The sequence below is a fragment of the Danio rerio genome, chromosome 4, assembly GCF_049306965.1.
Source record: "Danio rerio strain Tuebingen ecotype United States chromosome 4, GRCz12tu, whole genome shotgun sequence".
Classification (NCBI taxonomy): Eukaryota; Metazoa; Chordata; class Actinopteri; order Cypriniformes; family Danionidae; genus Danio; species Danio rerio.
The window spans coordinates 11,330,669-11,358,617 of NC_133179.1; the positions used below are offsets into that span (position 1 = coordinate 11,330,669).

The window sequence follows — 27,949 nt, forward strand, 5'->3', positions numbered from 1 at the left end:
GGAAGAAGACAAGCATCAAGTGATTTCCAGTGGAGTCTTTGACCTCCTGCAGGACAGCTGAAATCACCTCTGAAACCAAGCAGTCGGTGCAGCTCTCTTTCTGAACACAAGAGGAAAATGTGAACTCCATGTTGCAGTGATGGGACTTTACATGCTAACAGTAGACAGAGAAATCAGAATCTGTGTGTGCATGTGTGTGATTGGTGTGTGATGAGTGTGAATATGTCATTTTTAAAACTTGTTTACTAGCAGTTTCTAAATTCTGTTGTATTAAAGACATTAATAAATGTCCAACATGCAATGATTTAAATAACTGCCCTGCTTAAAGCACAATTTAAGGAAACAAATGGAAATAAAAATAAAGAAGTGTTAAGGTTGTGGATTATTTCCTTCTGCTTTAGTTTTCTTTGTGTTGTAATTATTTGACACATGCATGCTTAATTATCCTGCACCTGGACATCATTTTCAGTCAGGTTGAATGATGAAAATCCACACCATCATGTTGGTCTTTGGGAAATGGTGTACTGATTGCACTTAAGACAGTATACTCGCAATTTAGGAACAAAATATAATAGATTTTGCACCTGAAACATTGGAAGAAGGTAAACAGGTAAGAGTACTTGCTTTAAGAACTGTGTAAAGATTATATGCCAATGTTTGACACATTTTATACCTAAAACTACATGATATATAAAGATGTGTACATCAGATATGTTTTCTATTATTGAATTTCGTCAATGCAAGATGAGTTGGATTTTTTATCAAAAATGAATCCATGTTATTCTGGTCGAGATCTTGACAGAATCATATTTTAGTTTTAATTTCTCCTCTGGCTGAACATGAATATGTTGATACACTTATTGACCACAAGAGGGAGCTCATATTTCTTATCTGCCTAATACACATTATTTATTAACATGACAATATTTACATTTCATCAAGTATAAAAATGTCAACATGAATGTCGTTTTGGAATATAGTCAATAATAGTTGAAATCTCTTGCGGTAGAAACTGCAGATTTTCATCCACTCCACTAGGCGGCAGAAGCAATGTTCAGCTCGACTCAACACGAATCAGGTGGGAAGACGTAGAACTTCAGATGACAGCAGCACGCTCGTCATGACAACGTGAGTAATGAAAACAAACAAACACCACGTTTTGCGTTTACAAACACGGGTTCAATGAAAATGTGTTGCACTGAATATAATATGAAATACTGAATGTTGTCTACCGAATAGAGCTGTTTACAAAGGTAATAAACGGTGGCTTGATTGTGTGGGCGTTTCCACTGTTTACAACAGCAAATATTTTACCATGAGTTTCCAGAACATGTTAAATAAAGGCTGATTGAAATGCGGCATTGACCACAAGCCTCAATACTGGAATAGTAGCGAAAAAGAAATGTGATAGATTAGCTGAAACATTTATAAAAGTATAATTGAGTATTTACTTTACGATGTATCTGTGCTTTTCTTAGGAACCGGAGGAACGTCTTTGTCCTAATATAAAGTATTAAATCAGCACAAACGTAAAGACTTTTACACATATTTTACTGCACTTTTTGATTGAAATGAACACTTTGTCAGTCATCAAAATGTAGTTTCGATAATGAGTGTTTACACGCTGTCAAACAATGTGATTGACTGCGAATCTGACCTATGAGTGTAGAAATGATCGCGCTTCCCTTCCCGGATTGGTTATTTTTCGGGGTGTGTCAAAGTTGACCAATAGCAACCGTGGGAGGACAATTAAAGAAGGGGGCGTGTCTATGATTTTAGACATCAATTTTTTATCTAAAATCTAAATGTATTTAATTAAACATTGACTTAAAAACAAATTTGAATATAAGAAACTGGTAAAATCCTGATCAAATTCCTAACCCACACTTGTTTTGATTACCAATCATATATATATATATTTTTTTTTTTTTTTTTTTTGTGTGTGTGTGTGTGCTTCTTTGCTCTCTGAATTTTTCAGTTAACCTAAACATTTTTCTGTGCTTTCTCTACAGAATAAGGGATGTGTTTGGACCGTACAGTCAACAGAAGCAGAGCTCCAGGACGTTTGGACTACATTTAGTGGCGTGATGGACGTCTGCTGCGGACAGGTAAGACCTCCCGCTCGTTTTTGTGTTATGTGCTATCGGTTACCATCACTTCCTTTCTGGAGAGGTCACCTCTCTAGAAAGGAAGTGATGGTAACCGAAACGGGGAGAGAAGGGACGGGGGTCTGGATTTTTATAGAGCTAATTTTTTTTTTTTTAGTAAAAAGCAGCATAACCCCTGCTGTACATGGCCCCGTAGGTCAGGGGAGGAACGTTTCATCCTCCCCCTTCATTCACGCCGACACTCACACATATCGCAGTGATCTGGCTGGGATTGAACCAGCGACCTCTTAACCCTTGAGGCAATGCTCTACCACTGAGCCACAGTCACATACCTAATGATGTGCTGGAGATTATATTTCCCCAATTCGCTTGTTGGTGGGCCAGAGAGCAAATGTGAGCAGAGCTGGGCTTTGAACCCAAGTCTTTCCAGCAGCCTTGACCATGGAGAACATGTGTATAGCCAGTAGCGCCACCATGGCACTTATGTGTGTTTCAGAAGTTTATTGCACTTTGTTGCACATAATGACACCAAATTAATGTTTGCAAATATTGGGGATGGGATTTGAACTCTGGCCTTCATGTTCACAGTTTAACACTTTTATCTGCTGAGCCACTTAATCTGTGCTGAAGCTGTGTATCAAGGCTTGAAGAGTATTATAGACAATAACCACATAACAAAGCCAGACACCGAGCAAAACGTGACTCACTTGATCATTTCTCGCATATTATCTAATGTTTGTTCATATGTATGACAAGGCAGTTTTTTAATGTTTCTTTGTTTTTTTATTAATAGGAAAAGAACACAGAAGTGAAGACGGTGTGATCAAGACTGAACACAGGTCAGTTACAAGCTCTTATACAGTATATAGTGAGAGTGATCTTAAAAAACAGCTTTATTAGGCTTTTAGATTCTTTTCTTTTAACCAGTTTGATTCATTTAAAGCATTTACAGCGGTTCAATTCAATGAGTCATTTAAACTGATTCATTTAAATTGATTCATTAATGTTTGGACTGTTTTTTTTTTTTTTTGGCATTTACACCGTTTTGACCTGCAGATGTAGAGCAATTCAATTCAATTCATTTGAAGTGTTCACAGTTCCGTTCTGTTCAATGAATCATTTAAATTGATTCAGCTAAATCGATTCATTCAACATGTCTGGACTGAGTTCTTATTTGCATTTACCCCATTTTTAGCCTGTAAGTAAATTCAATTAATTACATTCTATTCAATTCAATTCAACTGAGGTGTTTAGAGCACTGCAGTTCAATTCAAAGCATCGTATAAAGTGATTCACATAAAAGATGAAGCTGTCATATAGCAACTTACAACATAAACAATTCAGAAGCCAAATAAGCCACCATTATAAGAATGATTTAAAATCTGTACATGTTGTTGTACCTTCCAACAGACAAAGGCAGTATCCCCGAGTTAGAGGAGATCATGATCACACACTTGAAGCTGAGGATCACCATCAAATGGTAAGCACATCTTGTTTTTTGCAGATGATGTTTAAACAAATGAACTTCAGTTTAGTTAAGTTCAACCACACAAGAAAGAAGAAAGGGCAGTGAGGACATGAACAAACACATTGCTTCGACTGCAGATAAAATACTCTCCTCATGATTCAGTTCACCTGCAAATTTATATTTATGGATCCCTGTTGGGCTCTACACATTCAGTCTCTTATTTAAAACATCTGGGGTCGTATTCACAAAACACCTCAAAGCTAAAACTAGCTGCTAACGCTCCAATTTACAAGGAAAATATTTTAGTGTGAGTTCTGATTGTAGGTATCCTAAACATTTGCTTTAAGAGTATTTCACAAAGGGTTTTAGCATTAAAACTAGATCAAAAATCAGTGAAATGTAAAGAGTAGTGAAGTCACTCAGAACAAATGACAGACTATCCTAAAATGGCTGTTTTCAGCCGTCTGGCTTGAAAAGAAAACATTTTAGACAGAAACATTTCACCACAAATAGCTTTGAACAAGTTGTCACCTTTAATCAAGAGGTATTCACATAAGAAAATAAATATGCCTTCAAATATAAATACTTTAATTTATTTCAATTTATAATTTTATAAAACAATTTATACAATTTATTTATTACACATTCAAAAATAAAAAAAAAACCCTGACAAAAATATATATATTTTCAAAAATAAATACAAATACTATAAATACAAATGTGGCCTTTTTATATATTGTTCAGTGTATATGTAAAAAGAAAATACATAAAGTAATTTAAAACATATTTGCCTAATTATTTTATAAATAAAATACCGTAAATTAAAACATTAGAAGTCTTTATTTATTTACTGTCATATTAAGAGTAAGGAATTCAATTCTTCACTTACCCGGCATTTTAAAACCTTTATTTGAATACAGCCACATGATATTGTCCTCTGCAAAGTTTCTATCAACACATTTCTGACAGAGACTCCTCCCCTGCTTATCGTCCAATCACTGTGTGCATAATTAACAAGCATGCTGACATCATCCATAGCAATGGGCTGAACCCCGGCCTCAATCTTAGCTCAAGACTTCTCTCCAGTAAACCTTTGAATCTGCAGCTTTGTGAATAAGTTGTAAAAGAAAACTCTTAGCTTAAAACTTTTTCCGATGTTGAGGAGAAGATAAGTTTTGTGAATACGGACCCTGATTCACAACCTGTTTTCAGGAACCTGTGTGTATTTGATAAGAGAAACATGTAAAATGTGGAGCTCTGTTGGTCCCCAGGACTGGAGTCTAAAACAGACATCAGTGTAGATCCATTCCAACAGAAGTCATCTAATAAGAAAAAAAACAGGAGGTTATTTAACAAATATTGCATTTATTTGAGTTCATTCAGTGAATAACACAAACACATTTCTCCTCAGTCTAAGAGAAAAAATTTAAATCTATAAATTCAGAGATATTTTCTTATTAAGTTTAGGTTTAAAGCAACTCATTTTTGTCTTTCTAAATCTTGTCTACTTCTGAGGGGGAAAAATGAATTTTGTAAACCATAATTCATAATTGCCATAAACAAAAGACTGAAAATATAGATGTTTACATGTTCTAATTATTTTGTTTTATATTTAGTAGAAGAAAATATACAATCCAAAATATCATTAGTTCTAACTAGTGTTTGATATTAATGCAGACACACTTACTGTCCAGCAGGCGGCGCTGAAACACAGATCTGTTCTAATGCATTTTGTGTCTAAACCTAAAATCTGTGGCTACAATGCTCTTTATATCAGTAACATAGACATGACAACAAGAAATCATGGTTCAACTATAATTAATGATTATAAATATCATTGCTAATAACTAAACAAAACATACATCGACTTAAAATGTACACATCACCATAAAAGCCGTCTGAGTTTTGATTGTTTACACATTGAGTGCGTCTATTTGAGTTAAACACAGCTTATCTGTTTTACCCCATCAAAGATTATTCAGCAAAACTGCTATAATACACTTAGATTTACACGTCTAGACCCGCCATAAATAACAGGATTGCTTTCAAATGCGTTTTATTCATTGATTTCTCAGCCCTCTTACCTGCGACTGAACACCACGAGCTCATGATCTGAACAACACTGATTCATGCCCACACGAGGGCGCTGACGACCACATCTTGACTTATTTGGCACTTGACATTGAGCTATTTAATAACCTACCTAATAGATGCATTATAGTTTCTGGATGTCTACATTTTAAATTATGCATATTTGGAGTGTAAATGACTTATCAGACTTTAAATAAACGAGGCTTTAACGCTGTAACTCGTCCTGTTAGCGACTCTAGTGCAGTTCTCCATCCGCTCCACCAGGCGGCGCGCGCGACTTCCCGTTCAGTCTGACCCAGAGCTTCAGGATGTTGACAGTGTGACGTTTGTTTTGGTGCAGCAGCAGCACGAGTGTGCAGTTTTAAACACATAAACTGAAGATGACAGCTCAGCGACAGTGTTTTAATGTCACTAAACAACATTTAATGCAGTCCGACAACTAAAATAACCGACACACGCTGAGATAAAGGACAGGAATGCAGTGAAAAGCGACTCATCTGTAAGTAACTGTACAGTATTTCTCCTGCATTTCCTCATTAAGTCTTTATTCTTTGTACTTCAGTCGCAGTTAAGTTCATGTTTAGCACTTATTGAAGTGTCTTTAGTGATATGTTTAAGCAGAGCTCTCCTGTTTGTTGAACAGCTTTGTTTACATGCTGCTCTCTGTTACTGTCAGACATTTAGGAGCAAATAAATTGGTAGTTGCTGTTTAATATGTAAAGGCTCAGAGTTAAACAGCCTCTCATTATAAAGCAGAACAAGACATAATATGTGTTAACAAGTCAGTTTGTGAAGCTCTGATGTTCTGCTGTGTTTCTAGAGCTTGCACAGGCAATATTTAGGCTGTAAATGTGTATAATTCTGAATTATTAACTGTAATATCTGTCAGAGTGTGATGTTTAGATCTGCTGTTTGACAGTGTCTCTATTTCTGTGTTTCCTCTAGAGAAAGAGGGATGTGTTTGGACCGTACAGTCAACAGAAGCAGAGCTCCGGGACGTTTGGACTACATTTACTGGCGTGATGGACGTCTGCTGCGGACAGGTAAGACCTCCCGCTCGTTTTTGTGTTATGTGCTATCGGTTACCATCACTTCCTTTCTGGAGAGGTCACCTCTCTAGAAAGGAAGTGATGGTAACCGAAACGGGGAGAGAAGGGACGGGGGTCTGGATTTTTATAGAGCTAATTTTTTTTTTAGTAAAAAGCAGCATAACCCCTGCTGTACATGGCCCCGTAGGTCAGGGGAGGAACGTTTCATCCTCCCCCTTCATTCACGCCGACACTCACACATATCGCAGTGATCTGGCTGGGATGGAACCAGCGACCTCTTAACCCTTGAGGCAATGCTCTACCGCTGAGCCACAGTCACATACCTAATGATGTGCTGGAACTTATATTTGACCTGTTCGCCTGTAGGTGAGGCAAAGAGCAAAAGTGAACAGAGCCTGGATTCGAACCCAAATTTCTCTGACAGCGTTAAACATGTGCTCAGCCTGACGTGTTTCTGATTGAAAGCTGAACGCTCTAACCACTGAGCCATAGAGCTTGTACGTTTCTTGAGGTTTATAATCCGAATTTTGTTGGATCCTGTGAGCATATTAACAGTGAAACTCAAGCAGTAGTGGGATTCAAACCCGAGTCTTCAAAACATAAATCTAATGCTCTAACCACTGTGCCATGGAACTAGTGTTTTACATCGAGGTTGTATTTCGAGTTTTGTTGGATCCCCTAAGAATTTTAATGGTGAATTTCAAGCAGCTGTGGGATTCAAACCCGGGTCTTCAAAATGCAAACCTAATGCTCTAACCGCTAAACCACGGAGCTTGTGCTGTCCCTGAGGGTGTAATGTGGGATTTGTTGGATCCCCAAATAATCTTGACAGTGAAATTCAAGCAACAGTGGATTCAAACCCGGGTCTCCAAAATGGAAATCTAATGCTCTAACCACTGTACTATTGAGCTTGTGTTTTCCATAATGGTTGTAATTCGAGTTTTGTTGGTTCCCCAAAAAATTTTAACAGTGAAATTCAAGCAAAACCTGCTGTCTGAGGCTTTTAATTTGAGGTTTGTCGTATCTTTATATAATTTTTCACAGTGAAATTCCAGCAGCCGTGGGATTCAAACCCGGGTCTTCAAAATACAAATCGAACGCTCTAACCACTCAACCACAGAGCTGGTCCTCACCGTAAAAGTTGTAATTCAAGCTTTATTGGATCCCCAAAGAAATTATAAAACTGAAATTATAGCCTGCGACTTCAAAGGGGTTAATCTAAGGCTCTGACTACTCAACATGTTTAATGGAAGGTTTTATTGATAATTTAGTATCTGTTTGACTTTTTATGCGAAAGCGTGATTTGAACTCAAGACTCCTGGTTGGGTAGCTAACGCTCTAACCACTCAGCCAATGAATAGTCTACACACATTACACGTATAATGACATTTTTTCATGAATCCACTTAGAAAACTATGATTTAAAGATATGCAATGGTGAGATTTGAACCCTGGGCTCTTGTGTGGAATCCCAATGCTCTAACCACTGAGCCACAGAGTTTGGTTTATGGTGATGAAGATGAAGCTGCTAAGAATCATTTGTTAAACAGGGCTTTAATGACAGATTTGATGCATATGAGCACTAGTAATTCCCATACTTTAATTGTTCCTCTGCTTTTAACAGCCCTCATCTGGAGCAGATGAGCACCAAGGGAGCATTTAGTGCCTTGTTCAAGGTCACGTTACTTCGAAGGAATCAGAACCAGGAATCGAACCAGGTACCACCCAACATGAATAGTCCAAGTCCAACTCACTGACCACTAGGCCACAGCTACCCAACCCATTGGTTACTCTGTTACCACATGTTTTAGATAACTGAATGCTGCTGTTTAATAATTACTTAGAAATTGACAGATATTTCATCTAATAGAAGTTGGTGTTGAAACAAATGACCAAACCAGTTTTTATGAAGTTCATTAAATATAGGAAACTGGGTTATTTAAGTATTGACACAAAATTACAAACAATCATGATTCTTATGACGAACTTTATTAATTATTCAAGCAATAAACAGCATCATTTGGACATTTAGATACTCTGTAGATGAACTGGAGTCCTGCAGATCTTGATTAGCTGCTGCAGGTGTTTTTAATCAGACTGAGGCTCATCAGGATCAGGAGCTACGTTAGACACACAAACATCATCTATCAACTGTTGTCCACATGAGGGAGCTGACTCACATTAACAGCAGAAACAGAGTATTGAACTTGACTAAACTGAGGCAAATGTTATTCCAATCCAAGGTGCCAAAACAATGGTCTAACTACAGCGACAATAGGAACCACAAATTAACCATGGATTTGCAACACCAACTAGAATTTAACCGTATTTACGGTAAAACTGTGATTATCAAAATGGAAGTTAATGTGCCTGAACAAAACATGGTTAACATGGTAAAAATGCTAATGTGTTTTCAGACCAACTTTAAACTGCTCTTTAAAGAACATAAACATTTAAAACTTATACTTTTCTCTGCCAATGAAACTTGTTTACCAGGACAATTTATGTTTTCTCTAATGTTCCATGTGTTTTCCAGGACTGGAGACTTCATTCATGTTTATACATGTTCCGGGTTTTCCAGGACATGTGGGCACCCTGGATTGGAATAACATTTGCCTCAGTTTAGTCAAGTTCAATACTCTGTTTCTGCTGTTAATGTGAGTCAGCTCCCTCATGTGGACAACAGTTGATAGATGATGTTTGTGTGTCTAGCGTAGCTCCTGATCCTGATGAGCCTCAGTCTGATTAAAAACACCTGCAGCAGCTAATCAAGATCTGCAGGACTCCAGTTCATCTACAGAGTATCTAAATGTCCAAATGATGCTGTTTATTGCTTGAATAATTAATAAAGTTCTTCATAAGAATCATGATTGTTTGTAATTTTGTGTCAATACTTAAATAACCCAGTTTCCTATATTTAATGAACTTCATAAAAACTGGTTTGGTCATTTGTTTTAAGCAACTTCTATTTGATGAAATATCTGTCAATTTCTAAGTAATTATTAAACAGCAGCATTCAGTTATCTAAAGTATGTGGTAACAGAGTAACCAAAGGGTTGGGTAGCTGTGGCCTAGTGGTCAGTGAGTTGGACTTGGACTATTCATGTTGGGTGGTACCTGGTTCGATTCCTGGTTCTGATTCCTTCGAAGTAACGTGATCTTGAACAAGGCACTTAACTCCTAAATGCTCCCTTGGTGCTCATCTGCTCCAGATAAGGGGGTTAAAAGCAGAGGAACACTTAAAGTATGGGAATTACTAGTGCTCATATGCATCAAATCTGTCATTAAAGCCCTGTTTAACAAATGATTCTTAGCAGCTTCATCTTCATCACCATAAACCAAACTCTGTGGCTCAGTGGTTAGAGCATTGGGATTCCACACAAGAGCCCAGAGTTCAAATCTCGCTGTCACATATCTTTAAATCATAGTTTTCTAAGTGGATATATGAAGACATGTCATTAAACGTATAACATGTAGACTATTCATTGGCTGAGTGGTTAGAGCGTTAGCTACTCAACCAGGAGTCTTGAGTTCAAATCATGCTTTAGCATAAAGAGTCAAACAGATACTAAATTATCAATAAAACCTTCCATTAAACATGTCCAGTGGTTAGAGCATTTGATTTCCCCTTTGAAGACGCAGGCTTTAATTTCACTCTTAAATTTCTTTGGGGACCCAATAAAGCTTGAATTACAACACTTACGGTGAGGACCAGCTCTGTGGTTGAGTGGTTAGAGCATTCGATTTGTATTTTGAAGACCCGGGTTTGAATCCCACGGCTGCTGGAATTTCACTGTGAAAAATTATATAAAGATCCGACAAACCTCAAATTAAAAGCCTCAGACAGCAGGTTTTGCTTGAATTTCACTGTCAATATTTTTTGGGGATCCAACAAAACTCAAATTACAACCATCATGGAAAACACAAGCTCAATAGTACAGTGGTTAGAGCATTAGATTTCCATTTTGGAGACCCGGGTTTGAATCCACTGTTGCTTGAATTTCACTGTCAAGATTATTTGGGGATTCAACAAATCCCAAATTACACCCTCAGAGTCAGCACAAGCTCCATGGTTTAGCGGTTAGAGCATTAGATTTGCATTTTGAAGACCCGGGTTTGAATCCCACAGCTGCTTGAATTTCACCGTTAAAATTCTTAGGGGATCCAACAAAACTCAGATTACAAGTCATGCAATGTACAAGCTCTGTGGCTCAGTGGTTAGAGCGTTGAGCTTTCAATCAGAAATTCGTCAGGCTGAGCACATGTTTAACGCTGTCAGAGAAATTTGGGTTCGAATCCAGGCTCTGCTCACTTTTGCTCTTTACCTCACCTACAGGCGAACAGGTCAAATATAAGTTCCAGCACATCATTAGGTATGTGACTGTGGCTCAGCGGTAGAGCATTGCCTCAAGGGTTAAGAGGTCGCTGGTTCCATCCCAGCCAGATCACTGCGATATGTGTGAGTGTCGGCGTGAATGAAGGGGGAGGATGAAACGTTCCTCCCCTGACCTACGGGGCCATGTACAGCAGGGGTTATGCTGCTTTTTACTAAAAAAAAAATTAGCTCTATAAAAATCCAGACCCCCGTCCCTTCTCTCCCCGTTTCGGTTACCATCACTTCCTTTCTAGAGAGGTGACCTCTCCAGAAAGGAAGTGATGGTAACCGATAGCACATAACACAAAAACATGCGGGAGGTCTTACCTGTCCGCAGCAGACGTCCATCACGCCTGTAAATGTAGTCCAAACGTCCCGGAGCTCTGCTTCTGTTGACTGTACGGTCCAAACACATCCCTCAATCTCTAGAGGAAACACAGAAATAGAGACACTGTCAAACAGCAGATCTAAACATCACACTCTGACAGATATTACAGTTAATAATTCAGAATTATACACATTTACAGCCTAAATATTGCCTGTGCAAGCTCTAGAAACACAGCAGAACATCAGAGCTTCACAAACTGACTTGTTAACACATATTATGTCTTGTTCTGCTTTATAATGAGAGGCTGTTTAACTCTGAGCCTTTACATATTAAACAGCAACTACCAATTTATTTGCTCCTAAATGTCTGACAGTGACAGAGAGCAGCATGTAAACAAAGCTGTTTAACAAACAGGAGAGCTCTGCTTAAACATATCAGTAAAGACACTTCAATAAGTGCTAAACATGAACTTAACTGCGACTGAAGTACAAAGAATAAAGACTTAATGAGGAAATGCAGGAGAAATACTGTACAGTTACTTACAGATGAGTCGCTTTTCACTGCATTCCTGTCCTTTATCTCAGCGTGTGTCGGTTATTTTAGTTGTCGGACTGCATTAAATGTTGTTTAGTGACATTAAAACACTGTCGCTGAGCTGTCATCTTCAGTTTATGTGTTTAAAACTGCACACTCGTGCTGCTGCTGCACCAAAACAAACGTCACACTGTCAACATCCTGAAGCTCTGGGTCAGACTGAACGGGAAGTCGCGCGCGCCGCCTGGTGGAGCGGATGGAGAACTGCACTAGAGTCCCTAACAGGACGAGTTACAGCGTTAAAGCCTCGTTTATTTAAAGTCTGATAAGTCATTTACACTCCACATATGTATAATTTAAAATGTAGACATCCAGACATTATAATGCATCTATTAGGTAGGTTATTAAATAGCTCAATGTCAAGTGCCTAAAAAGTCAAGATGTGGTCGTCAGCGCCCTCGTGTGGGCATGAATGAGTGTTGTTCAGATCATGAGCTCGTGGTGTTCAGTCGCAGGTAAGAGGGCTGAGAAATCAATGAATAAAACGCATTTGAAAGCAATCCTGTTATTTATGGCGGGTCTAGACGTGTGAATCTAAGTGTATTATAGCAGTTTTGCTGAATAATCTTTGATGGGGTAAAACAGAAAAGCTGTGTTTAACTCAAATAGACGCACTCAATGTGTAAACAATCAAAACTCAGACGGCTTTTATGGTGATGTGTACATTTTAAGTCGATGTATGTTTTGTTTAGTTATTAGCAATGATATTTATAATCATTAATTATAGTTGAACCATGATTTCTTGTTGTCATGTCTATGTTACTGATATAAAGAGCATTGTAGCCACAGATTTTAGGTTTAGACACAAATTTCATGAGATCAGATCTGTGTTTCAGCGCCGCCTGGTGGACAGTAAGTGTATCTGCATTAATATCAAGCTAGTTAGTAGAGTTAGTTTTTTGACTAGTTTGTCGAAGCTGGATGCGCTTTTATTCCGTGTGGAGAGAATATATCATGGTGAAAATACCTTGATTCTGGTGGGAAACTCATACAAACAGTATATTATGAAAATGATTGCAGAAATACAGTTTCACAAGCAAACAATGTGTACTGAACTTGTATTAATAAAAAACAATTGATAATTCGGATTGTATATGTGGTAATCTGTGTTTCTCCACTAAATATAAAACAAAAATGTAAACATCTATATTTTCAGTCTTTTGTTTATGGCAATTATGATTTATGGTTTACAAAATTAATTTTCCCCCCTCAGAAGTAGACAAGAATTAGAAAGACAAAAATGAGTTGCTTTAAACCTAAACTTAATAAGAAAATATCTCTGAATTTATAGATTTAAACTTTTTCTCTTAGACTGAGGAGAAATGTGTTTGTTTTATTCACTGAATGAACTCAAATGGATGCAATATTTGTTAAATAACCTCCTGTTTTTTTTTTTTTCTTACTAGATGATTTCTGTTGGAATGGATCTACACTGATGTCTGTTTTAGACTCCAGTCCTGGGGACCAACAAAGCTCCACATTTTACTAGGGTTGGGTATCGTTTGGGTTTTTTTCGATACCGGTGCTAAATCGATACTTTTAAAACGATACCGGTGCCTGAATCGGTACTTTTTAGCCACAAAATGATGGTGGATGACTCCTAAAAAAAATTATTTGACAAAATATTTAAAAAAATCATTTTAATAGAACAATATAATTACAGTTTAAAGTAAACATCAATTCATATTGTATTATACTAATACATTTCCTTTGATCATTTGTTGGTTAGCATGAATTTAGGATTTGCATTATGAAATTACATTAGCTTACTACTAACCTGTGGGGGGCGGGCAGGGGCCACATACTTTTAGGAGCACATTTTAACATATATATCGCAAAATACTTAAAACATTATTCAAAGTCATTTTTGTTCAAGCATCACTCTGTAGTCTTCATAAGCAAGATAATAAATAACTTAAACTCAAAATAATCTTGTAGTGGTGTAGGAGAACACATCTCTAATGCCTAGTTCAGACTGCGTGATTTTAGCCCCGATTTTGGCTCGCCGACAGGTTTTGAGAAATCGCCGACAAATGCCTGAAATCACAGGTAAATCGCTGCTCGTGCACGTGAGTGATAATCACACAGTATGAACTATCAAAGACGCGATCGGAGAGAATCGCAGATGAGTCGCCGATGCCTGCGAGATATTTGGCGTGCTGAATATCTGGAGCTGTCGGCGATGCAAATCATGCCGTGTGAATTGAGTTTTGACTGAAAATAACATTAGCGATCGCCTACAGCCAATGAGAGAGCAGCTTTCACTTGTGTGTGTATGTGTGTGTGTGTGTGTATACCTGCTGCAGGCCAGTGGGAGGCTGGGGGAGAAGTTAAAAGCGCTCATTTTCGGTTTATTTGGACCCACGAAATGGAGGGAAAACTAGTGGAGGTTTGACAGGACTCAGGAGCCACCGTGTCTGTTTGACGTTTCATACAGAAAGAAATTAGTTTATTATCAACGTTGAGGAGAAATGGCTAATTCCCTTTAAACCCAGGTGAGCAAACTTGTACATGTTCAACCCCATTAAAGGCTTCTTTCTTATTATGTAGTTAATAACAAAAGATAAGCTATAATACGTGTTTTTGGCTGTGAGGCGTAGTTTGGACGAAGTTGTCGGCGATTCTCCCTATAGTAAAGTCATGCAATGTGAATGTCCCCGTCACCGATGCATCTTGCAGTGTAAACAAAGCAGCGACGAAACGCTAGCCCAGATAGTCAAGCAGTGTGAAAACATCTGTGACACGACTAGTTGGAAAATCATGCAGTCTGAACTCTGCATAACATTTAAGTACATCAAGGCACATTGTTGCACCTGTAAACTTTAACAGGCCTACAGTTGAAGTCAATTTATTTTGCCCTCCCATTCATTTACAATAATGTTTCTGAAAATGTTTACAGTGTTTCCTAAAAAATAATTTTTCTGGAGTCATAATAAGTCCTATTTTTATTGTTTATTTCGTGAATAAAATTTTTTAATTTTTATAAAAATAAGGTCAGTATTATTAGCCTCCTTAAGAAATATTTACTGTATATTTTTGATTTAAACAACAAATCAGTTAAAAAATAATTTGACTAATTATTTTAATTTTCGTAGTTAAATGATTAAGTCTAAATTACACTTTAATCTGCATAAAAGACTATAAAATACTTAAAGGGACTTTGTCTGAATACATCTGTCTTGCAAAATAACTTGTAAAATATTATTCACTGGCTGTCACCTTGTGGAAGATAAAGTAGATATTAGAAACGAGTTAGTTAAACTATTGTGTTTAAAAATGTGTTGTAAATAAATTCTGTGTTGACAACAGAAATAAAAAATGAATGAAGGCAAAACTAAACGAGTTGAATATGACTTACATGAGCGTGACTGAAAACTACATTTCATCAATGTTTTACATCTGTTTTTCAGTAGCTTGCCGACTGTTTAAAAATTCAAGACTGCACTTCCAAACGTAAAACTATGTACACTAGATTTCTGATTAATAATGGTCTCTGCATAGCCGAGGACTTCCTATATTAAAGTGTTAAAATCGCTATTGAAGAACATCTGCAGCTGTGAAGCAGTGAAGAGTTAATGAAATCCTTATTTTCCACGGAGCGAAATCATCACCGCACAGTTGGACGGGCACAGACAAAAATATAATTCATATATGTTTCTTGGAAAAAATATCTTTTTGAAACGAATTTCGTTAGCTATAATTTGTATTTTAATTGTTATGTATTTTTCGCTGGTCAGTTAATTACTAGATAAATAAGAAAAAAGAATAACCTACGAAGTGAAGTGAAACAAGCCCACTATATGCTTCAGCCGTTCAGCGCCAAAACACGAGTTGCCATGGAATTGTGTTGGTTTGGTAAATGAAATAATAATCTAGCCTTAATAAAATTAAAGTTAAATATTCACAGTTTTAGAGAAGCCTATATTAAACTGTTATAATTAATGACACATATGAATAAGCAGGGCATGCTTTTATTACAACAAACTCTGTTGGAAAGATGAGAGCAGTGTCATCTGCCGAGAGCAGAGGGCACAAGCTGCTTATTTATTAAATTTTTACATTTTTATTTATTTATTTTTTTAAATAATGTAAAATGATTATTAAACAGTATACACTACGATATATTGACAAAGCAAGAAACAATAAGAATAAATAAAGGTGTGTGTTTGTGTGTTTAAAGTTTGTATGTACTTGCATGGTGGGAGATGTGAAAAAAAAAAATACATATATATATATATACTTACTTGATTAAATGTATTAAATTGTTATATACCGACGCACAGAATGGTTTTGTCACTAACAGTGACAAGCAGTTTAATATAGGCTTCTCTGAAAGTAAATATTTCACTTAATTTGATTTACGTTAGATTATTATTTTTTTTAACAAAACAGGAGCTGAAGCATAGGCTATAGCGGACTGGTTTTGAAGCACTTCGCCTCAGAGGTTAATCTTGTTTATTTTGTAGATAACTGACCAACAAAAATATATATTAAAAGTAGCCAAATTATTAATTTTATATTGTATTATTATATTTATTAATTATTGTAATTAATAATTTAAATTATTAAAATACAATGATGTGCTTTCATTTTCTCAGTCTCACTCGTGAGATCAAATAAATGTAGCCTTTGACAGCATCATTGTTTTTTTTGAGATTGAAATAAAAATAAGGGATGATGATGGGGCGGGGTGGTGCTGGATATGTGGATAACTTTGATTAAAATCCTGCTGGTGCCACTGGAAGAGTGAACTCAGAATGGAGATGTCGGCATATTAGTGCCAGTCTGTCAGATAAAATTGCTTAAAACACTTTAATACTTTAAAGAAAGTAGTTAAAGTTTGCATAGTCATAGACTGGTCATATCCACCCGTGACCAACCCATCTGTAAATATGCAGTCTGTTTGTTTATTACCTGACCAGGTCATTAACAGCAGCACCCACTAAAATAACTTATAAATTATGTGCTCCTATTGGGCCGTGTGACCCACGTGTTGGAACTCGTAGTAAAGAACGAGAAAAGATTAAACATGCTAGACTTTCTGCGACGGTGTCATGAGGTGTCGCAGGCATGGGATCAGTTGTCGTGAACTATGCCACATTACACGAGAAGAAAAGATTGAATCTTGTGTCTCGACGTCTATTTGTCGTTTATGAATCTCTGGGACTCCCGTACTTTAAAAAAATCGTGCCTAAATTGTGTAATCTGACCAGGGCTTAAGTAAAGAATTGAATTCCTTACTCTTAATTTGACAGTCATTACATAAAGACTTCTAATGTTTTAATTTACTGTATTTTCTTAGAAAATAATTAGGCAAATATTAATTTTAAATTACTTTGTTTTTGTTTTTTTGTACAAATGCTCTGAACAATATATAAAAAGGCCACATTTGTATTTATAGTATTTGTTTTTATTTTTGAAAAAAAAAAAAAAAAAATATATATATATATATATATATATATATATATATATATTTTTTTTTTTTTTTTTTTATTTATTTTTTTTTGTCAGGTTTTTTTTTTTTAAATGTGTAATAAATAAATTGTTTAATTAAATTAGAAGTTGAAGTAAATGAAAGTATTTATATTTGAAAACATATTTATTTTCTTATGTGAATACCTCTTGGTTAAAGGCGACAACTTGTTCAAAGCTAATTGTGGTGAAATGTTTCTGTCTAAAATGTTTTCTTTCCAAGCCAGACGGCTGTAAACAGCCATTTTAGGATAGTCTGTCATTTGTTCTGAGTGACTTCACTACTCTTTACATTTCACTGATTTTTGATCAAGTTTTTTTTTTTTTTCATTTTTTATTTTGAGTTTTCAGAAGAAAATACATATATATCTTACATATTCTCTCATACAGAAAGAGACTTACAGATCTTGTATATGCTTTGTATTTTCTTCTCTTTAACTAGAAGAACAACTATGAACAGTAACACATGGGGAGCTACAAGTCCTTTAAAAGTTTTCCTTTAAAGAAGAAAACATACTTATTTATACAATGTTACATTTAGGTTACAATTCAAGAAAAATTCGGGCATATTGGTGAAATATACTCAGTCCATTTACTCTAAATTAGAAAAAAAGTATTCTGTTTGTGTTCTTAATGAAAACGATAGTTTTTCCATGACATATATAGTGTGCACTGTACCAATCCATTCTTCAACTGTAGGTGACTCTAATTTTAACCATTTTTTTGTGATTACTTTTTTACTAGCTGCCAAAAGAATAAATAGCAATTTCTTGTCTTTATTAATCCATCCATCCAAATTTATATTACCTAAATATAAAGATTCACAGGTAAAGGCAATCTCTACTTCAAAAATGGAATCTAGATGTATTTTAATCTCTTTCCAATATGGGGTTAATTTCTGACAATCCCAAAAACATGATAATGATTAGCTATTTTTTCCCCACACATTCTCCAGCAGCTAGTACCCTTTCCTCTATGTATTTTCTGTGATGGTATGATAAAAAACCTTAAGACATTCTTCCAACAGAATTCTCTCCACATGGCAGAGCTGGTACATTTCCATTGGGTTGAACAAATATTACCCCAATTTCATCTGAGATATTCAGATTTCCCTCCATTTTACATTTATCTCTGACATATAATGTATTTTCTGATACTGATTCGCGAAATCCCTTATATAATTTCGAAATGATCTTAGTACATGATTGGGCCTTGCTCACTGATAAAAACACTTTTATTATTCCTGTCTCTGCAACTTTTAATGTTTCTGGTTTAACATTACATTTAATATAATGTCTTATTTGAAGGTATCTATAAAAGTCACTTTGGTTAAACCCATATTTTTCCTTTAAAGATTCAAAGGTTTGAAATGTACCCTTGTCAAAAAAGGTGTAGTAGTTAGAAATTCCTAACTTGGTCCATATTCGAAATCTGTCATCTATTTGGTTGGGGATGAAGACAGTATCGTAGGCACACCATCTTAATATTCTTGATGCATCTTACAAACCACATATTTTTTTGTTTGCTGCCAGATTTTAAATAGTAGATTAATCCATGGGTTTGCTTCTTTATTGATTTTAATTCTTAGTTTACAATCTGCAATTAGGGCCGATAGTGGGGATTCTTCCATTATCCCTTTTTCTATTTCAATCCATTTTGCTGAAAAGGTGGGACTACTTTTAAATCTTACTCTGGGTTTTTTCCCCTGCCATAAAAATCTAGATATTAATTTATTCCATTCGCTAAATTGTTGATTTGCTATTTCTACTGGAAGAGTTTGAAATAGATACAATAATTTTGGTAAAATGATCATTCGCACTGAATCTACTTTTGAGCTTAGACTGTAGAGGGGAATAAGACTCCAGCGTAATAAATCAGATTTTAATTTTTTGTTCAGGGGACCATAATTTAAACTATATGTCTTTGACTGATCTGCAGGTAAATTCACTCCCAGATATTGAATTGATTCAGTATCCCATTTTAAGTTATATTTCTCTTTAAGTTGTCTTGGTGGTTTATAGTTAAATGTTATTACTTGAGTTTTTGTAACATTAAGTTTGTAACCAGATATGGCCTCATATCTTTCAAGAAAGTTAAATAATACTGGGAGTGACTTAGAGGGTTCACACATATATATCAATATATCATCAGCAAAGTGGGCTAGTTTATGCTCCCCAGATCCCATATCTATACCTTTAATTGCCCGATTTTGCCTAATCCATTGGCTTAAAGTTTCAATAAATAAGGCAAAGAGAAGGGGTGAAATGGGGCACCCCCGTCTCGTACCCCGTTCTAAATTAAAAGAACCAGATAATTCCCCGTTAATTTTAATCCTTGCCTAAGGCCTATCATATAATGTTATAATTATTTCAATAAAGTTATTGTGAAATCCAAATTTTGCTAGTACCTTATATAGAAAACTCCATCTCACTGAGTCAAAGGCTTTCTCAGCATCTAAACTTAACATGGCAGCTTCTACTTTGTTGTTTGAAATAAAGTTAAGAATGTGTAGAGTTCTTCTGATGTTATCTGTTGCTTGCCTTTGACAAATAAAGCCTGTCTGATCCAAATTAATAATTTCTGGAAGAACTTTTTCTAGTCTTCGTGCTAAAATAGAAGTGAAAAGTTTATAGTCAACATTTAACACACTAATTGGCCGATAATTACCACAGTCCATTCTATCTTTACCCTCCTTCGGGATAACTGATATAATGGCTTCTCGCCATGAGGGTAAGATTTCATTTCTTTGTATTACCCAGTTAATTTTTGATCTAGTTTTAATGCTAAAACCCTTTGTGAAATACTCTTAAAGCAAATGTTTAGGATACCTACAATCAGAACTCACACTAAAATATTTTCCTTGTAAATTGGAGCGTTAGCAGCTAGTTTTAGCTTTGAGGTGTTTTGTGAATACGGCCCAGATGTTTTAAATAAGAGACTGAATGTGTAGAGCCCAACAGGGATCCATAAATATAAATTTGCAGGTGAACTGAATCATGAGGAGAGTATTTTATCTGCAGTCAAAGCAATGTGTTTGTTCATGTCCTCACTGCCCTTTCTTCTTTCTTGTGTGGTTGAACTTGACTAAACTGAAGTTCATTTGTTTAAACATCATCTGCAAAAAACAAGATGTGCTTACCATTGGATGGTGATCCTCAGCTTCAAGTGTGTGATCATGATCTCCTCTAACTCGGGGATACTGCCTTTGTCTGTTGGAAGGTACAACAACATGTACAGATTTTAAATAATTCTTATAATGGTGGCTTATTTGGCTTCTGAATTGTTTATGTTGTAAGTTGCTATATGACAGCTTCATCTTTTATGTGAATCACTTCATACGAGGCTTTGAATTGAACTGCAGTGCTCTAAACACCTCAGTTGAATTAAATAGAATGTAATTAATTGGATTTACTTACAGGCTAAAAATGGTGTAAATGCAAATAAGAACTCAGTCCAGACATGTTGAATGAATCAATTTAGCTGAATCAATTTAAATGATTCATTGAATAGAATTGCTTTGAACTATTCAAATGAACTGAATTGAAATGCTCTACACCTACAGGTTAAAATGATGTAACTGCAAATAAGAACACAGTCCAAACATCAATGATTCATTGAATTTGACCGCTGTAAATGCTTCAAATGAATCAAATTGGTTCAAAGAAAATAATCATAAAGCCTAATGAAGCTGTTTTTCAAAATCACTCTCACTATATACTGTATAAGAGCTTGTAACTGACCTGTGTTCAGTCTTGATCACACCGTCTTCACTTCTGTGTTCTTTTCCTATTAATAAAAAAAACAAAGAAACATAAAAAACTGCCTTGTCATACATATGAACATACATTAGATAATGTGCGAGAAATGATCAAGTGATTCACGTTTTGCTCAGTGTCTGGCTTTGTTTGTCATGGTTATGTGATTGTCTATAATCAGCACAGATTCAGTGGCTCAGCAGATAAAAGTGTTGAACTGTGAACATGAATCCCTGAGTTCAAATCCCATCATTGCTTTTATTCCACCGTAGCCATTTAATATAAAACAAATGAGCTCAGAGAGCAGCTTTCAGTGTGAAAACCTCAGTGGTGTGAGTGGTAAAACACTGGTTCTGGTCTGGATAGCATCATGGGTTCAGTAAAAACCTCTCTGGGTTCAATCCTCACTATTGCAAATATTAATTTGGTGTCATTGTGTGCAACAAAGTGCCATAAACTCCTGAAACACACATGAGTGCCATAGTGGTGCTACTGGCTGAACACATGTTCTCCATGGGCAAGGCTGTTAGAAAGACTTGGCTTCAAAGCCATGCTCTGCTCACGCTTACTCTGTGCCACCTATACCGCTCAGCGGTAGAGCATTGTCTCATGGGTTAAGAGGTTGCTGGTTCCCTGACCTACGGGGGCCATGTACAGCAGGGGTTATGCTGCTTTTTACAAAAAAATAAATTAGCTCTATAAAAATCTGGACCCCTGTCCCTTCTCCTCCCGTTTCGGTTACCATCACTTCATTTCTAGAGAGCTGACCTCTCCAGAAAGAAAGTGATAATAACCGATAGCACAAAACACAAAAACGATAGCCAAAACAGAACATGGTTAACATGGTAAAAAAATGCTAGACCAACTTTAAACTGCTCTTTAAAGAACATAAACATTTAAAACTCATGCTTTTCTCTGCCAATGAAACTTGTTTTCCAGGACAATTTATGTTTTCTCTAATGTTCCATGTGTTTTCCAGGGGTCCGTTCTTCGTACGTGGATTACTCAGTTAGCTGGATTTGGTTATTGACGATTTGATATGATCCAGGATCGTTTCGTTCTTCAAAACTGATCTGAGACTTATTATCATAGCAACAGTTCTGCTAGCTCAAACCTGGTCGGAAGCAGGTTTAAGTCCTATAAACAGGAATAGATCGGCTTAATTCATGCAAAGATAATTCAGAAAGTGTGTACCGAATTCTGATATTTTCTTACAGTAGTAGTTATATACATTTGGGAAAATTGTAATATTTTTTTAACTATATACTATATATATATGACTGCCACCTGCTGGTGCAAAGAGAAAACTTTGATATGAACTTAGATCGCTTTAGTACAATTAGTGTATGATACATGTACAATGTGTAACTTTTTTAAACGCAATAATACATTTATGCAGTCATAAACATGTTTTGACAGTTAATATGCCGGTGATTTGATGCTTCACAAAAGTTGCAGACACCTTTACCAATATCAAAATGTTTTTGTAAACATCCAGTTATTCTTTACACCCATTAAAAAAGGCTACAATAATACTACTATGGCTACTATAATAAGGAAAATCAGCTCGAACTGTAAAACTAAAACTCTTGACACATGAAAGGGCCAAGCATGCAGCCCACAACAAGGTGTAAAATAATTTTCATATTTAACAAACGGTTTGCTGCTCATTTTATGTAATTTAGCTGACATGGATAATTAAATATTAATCAGATGATGTCATTACGCTGCTGTGCCATTAGCCAATCGCTGCGTTGCTGATCATGATTTCGAGGATTGATAGATCAGTCCTTCCCAACACACGCAGCGATCTCAAATCAGTTTATCATGACATTCTAATCTGATTCGCCAACTTGTTTGAAAAACCAAATTAGCGAGAGATCAGTTATCAAGATAAACAGATCCAGGATCTGCCAAATCATCTTAGATCATTTAAGCGAGGTACGAAGAACAGAACCCAGGACTGGAGACTTCATTCATGTTTATACATGTTCCAGGTTTTCCAGGACATGTGGGCACCCTGGATTGGAATAACATTTGCCTCAGTTTAGTCAAGTTCAATACTCTGTTTCTGCTGTTAATGTGTGTCAGCTCCCTCATGTGGACAACAGTTGATAGATGATGTTTGTGTGTCTAACGTAGCTCCTGATCCTGATGAGCCTCAGTCTGATTAAAAACACCTGCAGCAGCTAATCAAGATCTGCAGGACTCCAGTTCATCTACAGAGTATCTAAATGTCCAAATGATGCTGTTTATTGCTTGAATAATTAATAAAGTTCTTCATAAGAATCATGATTGTTTGTAATTTTGTGTCAATACTTAAATAACCCAGTTTCCTATATTTAATGAACTTCATAAAAACTGGTTTGATCATTTGTTTTAACCAACTTCTATTTGATGAAATATCTGTCAATTTCTAAGTAATTATTAAACAGCAACATTCAGTTATCTAAAGCATGTGGTAACAGAGTAACCAAAGGGTTGGGTTGTTGTGGCCTAGTGGTCAGTGAGTTGGACTTGGACTATTCATGTTGGGTGGTACTAGGTTCTATTCCTGATTCTGATTCCTTCAAGGTAACGTGATCTTGAACAAGGCACTTAACTCCTTGGTGCTCACCTCCTCCTGCTCATATGCATGAAATCTCTCATCAGAGCCCTGTTTAACAAATGATTCTTAGCAGCTTCATCACCATAAACCAAACTCTGTGGCTCAGTGGTTAGAGCATTGGGATTCCACGCAAGAGCCCAGAGTTCCGATCTCACCATTGCATATCTTTAAATCATAGTTTTCTAAGTGGATTCATGAAAAAATTTCATTAAACGTGTAATGTGTGTAGACTATTCATTGGCTGAGTGGTTAGAGCGTTAGCTACTCAACCAGGAGTCTTGAGTTCAAATCACGCTTTCGCATAAAGAGTCAAACAGATACTAAATTATAAATAAAACCTTCCATTAAACTTGCAGTGGTTAGAGCCTTTGAAGATGCAGGCTTTAATTTCACTCTTAACATTCTTTGGGGATCCAATAAGGCTGGAATTACAACTCTCACAGTGAGGACCAGCTCTGTGGTTGAGTGGTTAGAGCATTCAATTTGCATTTTGAAGACCCGGGTTTGAATCCAACGGCTGCTGGAATTTCACTGTGGAAAATTATATAAAGATACGACAAACCTCAAATTAAAACCCTCAGACAGCAGGTTTTGCTTGAATTTCACTGTCAATATTTTTTTGGGGATCCAACAAAACTCAAATTACAACCGTTATGGAAGACACAAGCTCAATAGTACAGTGGTTAGAGCATTAGATTTCCATTTTGGAGACCCGGGTTTGAATCCACTGTTGCTTGAATTTCACTCTTAAAATCATTGGGGGATCCAACAAATCCCACATTACACCCTCAGAGACAGCACAAGCTCCATGGTTTAGCGGTTAGCGCATTAGGTTTGCATTTTGAAGACCCGGGTTTGAATCCCACAGCTGCTTGAATTTCACCATTAAAATTCTTAGGGGATCCAACAAAACTCAGATTACAAGTCATGCAATGTACAAGCTCTGTGGCTCAGTGGTTAGAGCGTTCAGCTTTCAATCAGAAATTCGTCAGGCTGAGCACATGTTTAACGCTGTCAGAGAAATTTGGGTTCGAATCCAGGCTCTGCTCACTTTTGCTCTTTGCCTCACCTACAGGCGAACAGGTCAAATATAAGTTCCAGCACATCATTAGGTATGTGACTGTGGCTCAGCGGTAGAGCATTGCCTCAAGGGTTAAGAGGTCGCTGGTTCCATCCCAGCCAGATCACTGCGATATGTGTGAGTGTCAGCGTGAATGAAGGGGGAGGATGAAACGTTCCTCCCCTGACCTACGGGGCCATGTACAGCAGGGGTTATGCTGCTTTTTACTAAAAAAAAAATTAGCTCTATAAAAATCCAGACCCCCGTCCCTTCTCTCCCCGTTTCGGTTACCATCACTTCCTTTCTAGAGAGGTGACCTCTCCAGAAAGGAAGTGATGGTAACCGATAGCACATAACAAAAACGAGCAGGAGGTCTTACCTGTCCGCAGCAGACGTCCATCACGCCAGTAAATGTAGTCCAAACGTCCCGGAGCTCTACTTCTGTTGACTGTACGGTCCAAACACATCCCTCAATCTCTAGAGGAAACACAGAAATAGAGACACTGTCAAACAGCAGATCTAAACATCACACTCTGACAGATATTACAGTTAATAATTCAGAATTATACACATTTACAGCCTAAATATTGCCTGTGCAAGCTCTAGAAACACAGCAGAACATCAGAGCTTCACAAACTGACTTGTTGACACATATTATGTCTTGTTCTGCTTTATAATGAGAGGCTGTTTAACTCTGAGCCTTTACATATTAAACAGCAACTACCAATTCATTTGCTCCTAAATGTCTGACAGTGACAGAGAGCAGCATGTAAACAAAGCTGTTCAACAAACAGGAGAGCTCTGCTTAAACATATCACTAAAGACACTTCAATAAGTGCTAAACATGAACTTAACTGCGACTGAAGTACAAAGAATAAAGACTTAATGAGGAAATGCAGGAGAAATACTGTACAGTTACTTACAGATGAGTGGCTTTTCACTGCATTTCTGTCCTTTATCTCAGCGTGTGTCGGTTATTTTAGTTGTCGGACTGCATTAAATGTTGTTTAGTGACATTAAAACACTGTCGCTGAGCTGTCATCTTCAGTTTATGTGTTTAAAACTGCACACTCGTGCTGCTGCTGCACCAAAACAAACGTCACACTGTCAACATCCTGAAGCTCTGGGTCAGACTGAACGGGAAGTCGCGCGCGCCGCCTGGTGGAGCGGATGGAGAACTGCACTAGAGTCCCTAACAGGACGAGTTACAGCGTTAAAGCCTAGTTTATTTAAAGTCTGATAAGTCATTTAAACTCCAGATATGCATAATTTAAAATGTAGACATCCAGACATTATAATGCATCTATTAGGTAGGTTATTAAATAGCTCAATGTCAAGTGCCAAATAAGTCAAGATGTGGTCGTCAGCGCCCTCGTGTGGACATGAATCAGTGTTGTTCAGATCATGAGCTCGTGGTGTTCAGTCGCAGGTAAGAGGGCTGAGAAATCAATGAATAAAACGCATTTGAAAGCAATCCTGTTATTTATGGCGGGTCTAGACGTGTAAATCTAAGTGTATTATAGCAGTTTTGCTGAATAATCTTTGATGGGGTAAAATAGAAAAGCTGTGTTTAACTCAAATAGACGCACTCAATGTGTAAACAATCAAAACTCAGACGGCTTTTATAGTGATGTGTACATTTTAAGTCGATGTATGTTTTGTTTAGTTATTAGCAATGATATTTATAATCATTGATTACAGTTGAACCATGATTTCTTGTTGTCATGTCTATGTTACTGATATAAAGAGCATTGTAGCCACAGATTTTAGGTTTAGACACAAATTTCATGAGATCAGATCTGTGTTTCAGCGCCGCCTGCTGGACAGTAAGTGTGTCTGCATTAACATCAAACACTAGTTAGAACTAATGATATTTTGGATTGTATATTTTCTTTTACTAAATATAAAACGAAAATATTTAAAACCTGTAAACATCTATATTTTCAGTCTTTTGTTTATGGCAATTATGAATTATGGTTTACAAAATTCATTTTCCCCCCTCAGAAGAAGACAAGAATTAGAAAGACAAAAATGAGTTGCTTTAAACCTAAACTTAATAAGAAAATATCTCAGAATTTATAGATTTAAACGTTTTCTCTTAGACTAAGGAGAAATGTGTTTGTGTTATTCACTGAATGAACTCAAATGGATGCAATATTTGTTAAATAACCTCCTGTTTTTTTTCTTATTAGATGACTTCTGTTGGAATGGATCTACACTGATGTCTGTTTTAGACTCCAGTCCTGGGGACCAACAGAGCTCCACATTTTACATGTTTCTCTTATCAAATACACACAGGTTCCTAAAAACAGGTTGTGAATCAGGGTCCGTATTCACAAAACTTATCTTCTCCTCAACATCGGAAAAAGTTTTAAGCTAAGAGTTTTCTTTTACAACTTATTCACAAAGCTGCAGATTCAAAGGTTTACTGGAGAGATGTCTTGAGCTAAGATTGAGGCCGGGGTTCAGCCCATTGCTATGGATGATGTCAGCATGCTTGTTAACTATGCACACAGAGATTGGACGATAAGCAGGGGAGGAGTCTCTGTCAGAAATGTGTTGATAGAAACTTTGCAGAGGACAATATCATGTGGCTGTATTCAAATAAAGGTTTTAAAATGATACATTAAATAGAAATGAATTGCTTTGAACAATTCAAATTAATTGAATTGCTCTACACCTACAGGTTGAAATGGTGTAACTGCCAATAAGAACACAGTCCAAACATCAATGAATCAATTTAATTGAATCAATTGAATTGATTCATTGAATTTGACCGCTGTAAATGCTTCAAATCAATCGAACTGGTTCAAAGAAAATAATCATAAAGCCTAATGAAGCTGTTTTTCAAAATCACTCTCACTATATACTGTATAAGAGCTTGTAACTGACCTGTGTTCAGTCTTGATCACACCGTCTTCACTTCTGTGTTCTTTTCCTATTAATAAAAAAAACAAAGAAACATTAAAAAAACTGCCTTGTCATATATATGAACATACATTAGATAATGTGCGAGAAATGATCAAGTGATTCACGTTTTGC

General features: G+C 36.5%; 2 protein-coding genes and 1 long non-coding RNA gene across 25 annotated transcripts in view; 2 read left to right on the forward strand and 1 right to left on the reverse strand.

The window, feature by feature from the left end:
• The window catches only part of stab2 (stabilin 2), a 41,748-nt gene extending 41,363 nt beyond the window's left edge, over positions 1–385 (forward strand). For 3 of the 5 annotated variants that reach the window (XR_012401618.1, XM_017355051.3, XM_073946400.1), the window contains exon 68: positions 2–380. Coding sequence is in view for 4 of the 5 variants with exons in the window: in XM_017355051.3 (XP_017210540.1) it covers positions 2–61 (60 nt within the window). In the remaining variant the exon portion in view is untranslated. 5 annotated transcript variants of the gene reach the window in all.
• Positions 386–1,080: 695 nt separating this feature from the next.
• On the forward strand, positions 1,081–27,837 carry LOC108183374 (uncharacterized). Of its 11 annotated transcripts, none has more exons than XR_012401948.1 (7): positions 1,081–1,253; positions 2,013–2,108; positions 2,902–2,947; positions 3,519–3,588; positions 6,613–6,710; positions 8,340–8,433; positions 9,252–9,580. It is a non-coding gene; the product is annotated as an uncharacterized lncRNA (long non-coding RNA). The 11 variants fall into 11 exon arrangements; XR_012401950.1 differs by having other exon boundaries at positions 9,433–9,580; XR_012401949.1 differs by having other exon boundaries at positions 1,081–1,128; positions 9,433–9,580.
• The window catches only part of LOC108179116 (stabilin-2), a 46,987-nt gene continuing 23,125 nt past the window's right edge, over positions 4,088–27,949 (reverse strand). For 4 of the 9 annotated variants that reach the window (XR_012401946.1, XR_012401945.1, XR_012401944.1 and 1 more), the window contains 4 exons: positions 27,800–27,845; positions 25,287–25,384; positions 21,225–21,270; positions 17,799–20,693 (listed from right to left, as the gene is read on the reverse strand). Coding sequence is in view for 3 of the 9 variants with exons in the window: in XM_073947065.1 (XP_073803166.1) it covers positions 20,531–20,693; positions 21,225–21,270; positions 25,287–25,374 (297 nt within the window). In the remaining 6 variants the exon portion in view is untranslated. Of the gene's footprint in view, positions 4,899–6,058; positions 6,576–11,417; positions 11,516–17,798; positions 20,694–21,224; positions 21,271–25,286; positions 25,385–25,830; positions 26,033–27,565; positions 27,846–27,949 lie in introns of those variants that run through there. The other 5 variants (XM_073947066.1, XM_073947070.1, XR_012401947.1 and 2 more) reach the window with 5 other exon arrangements.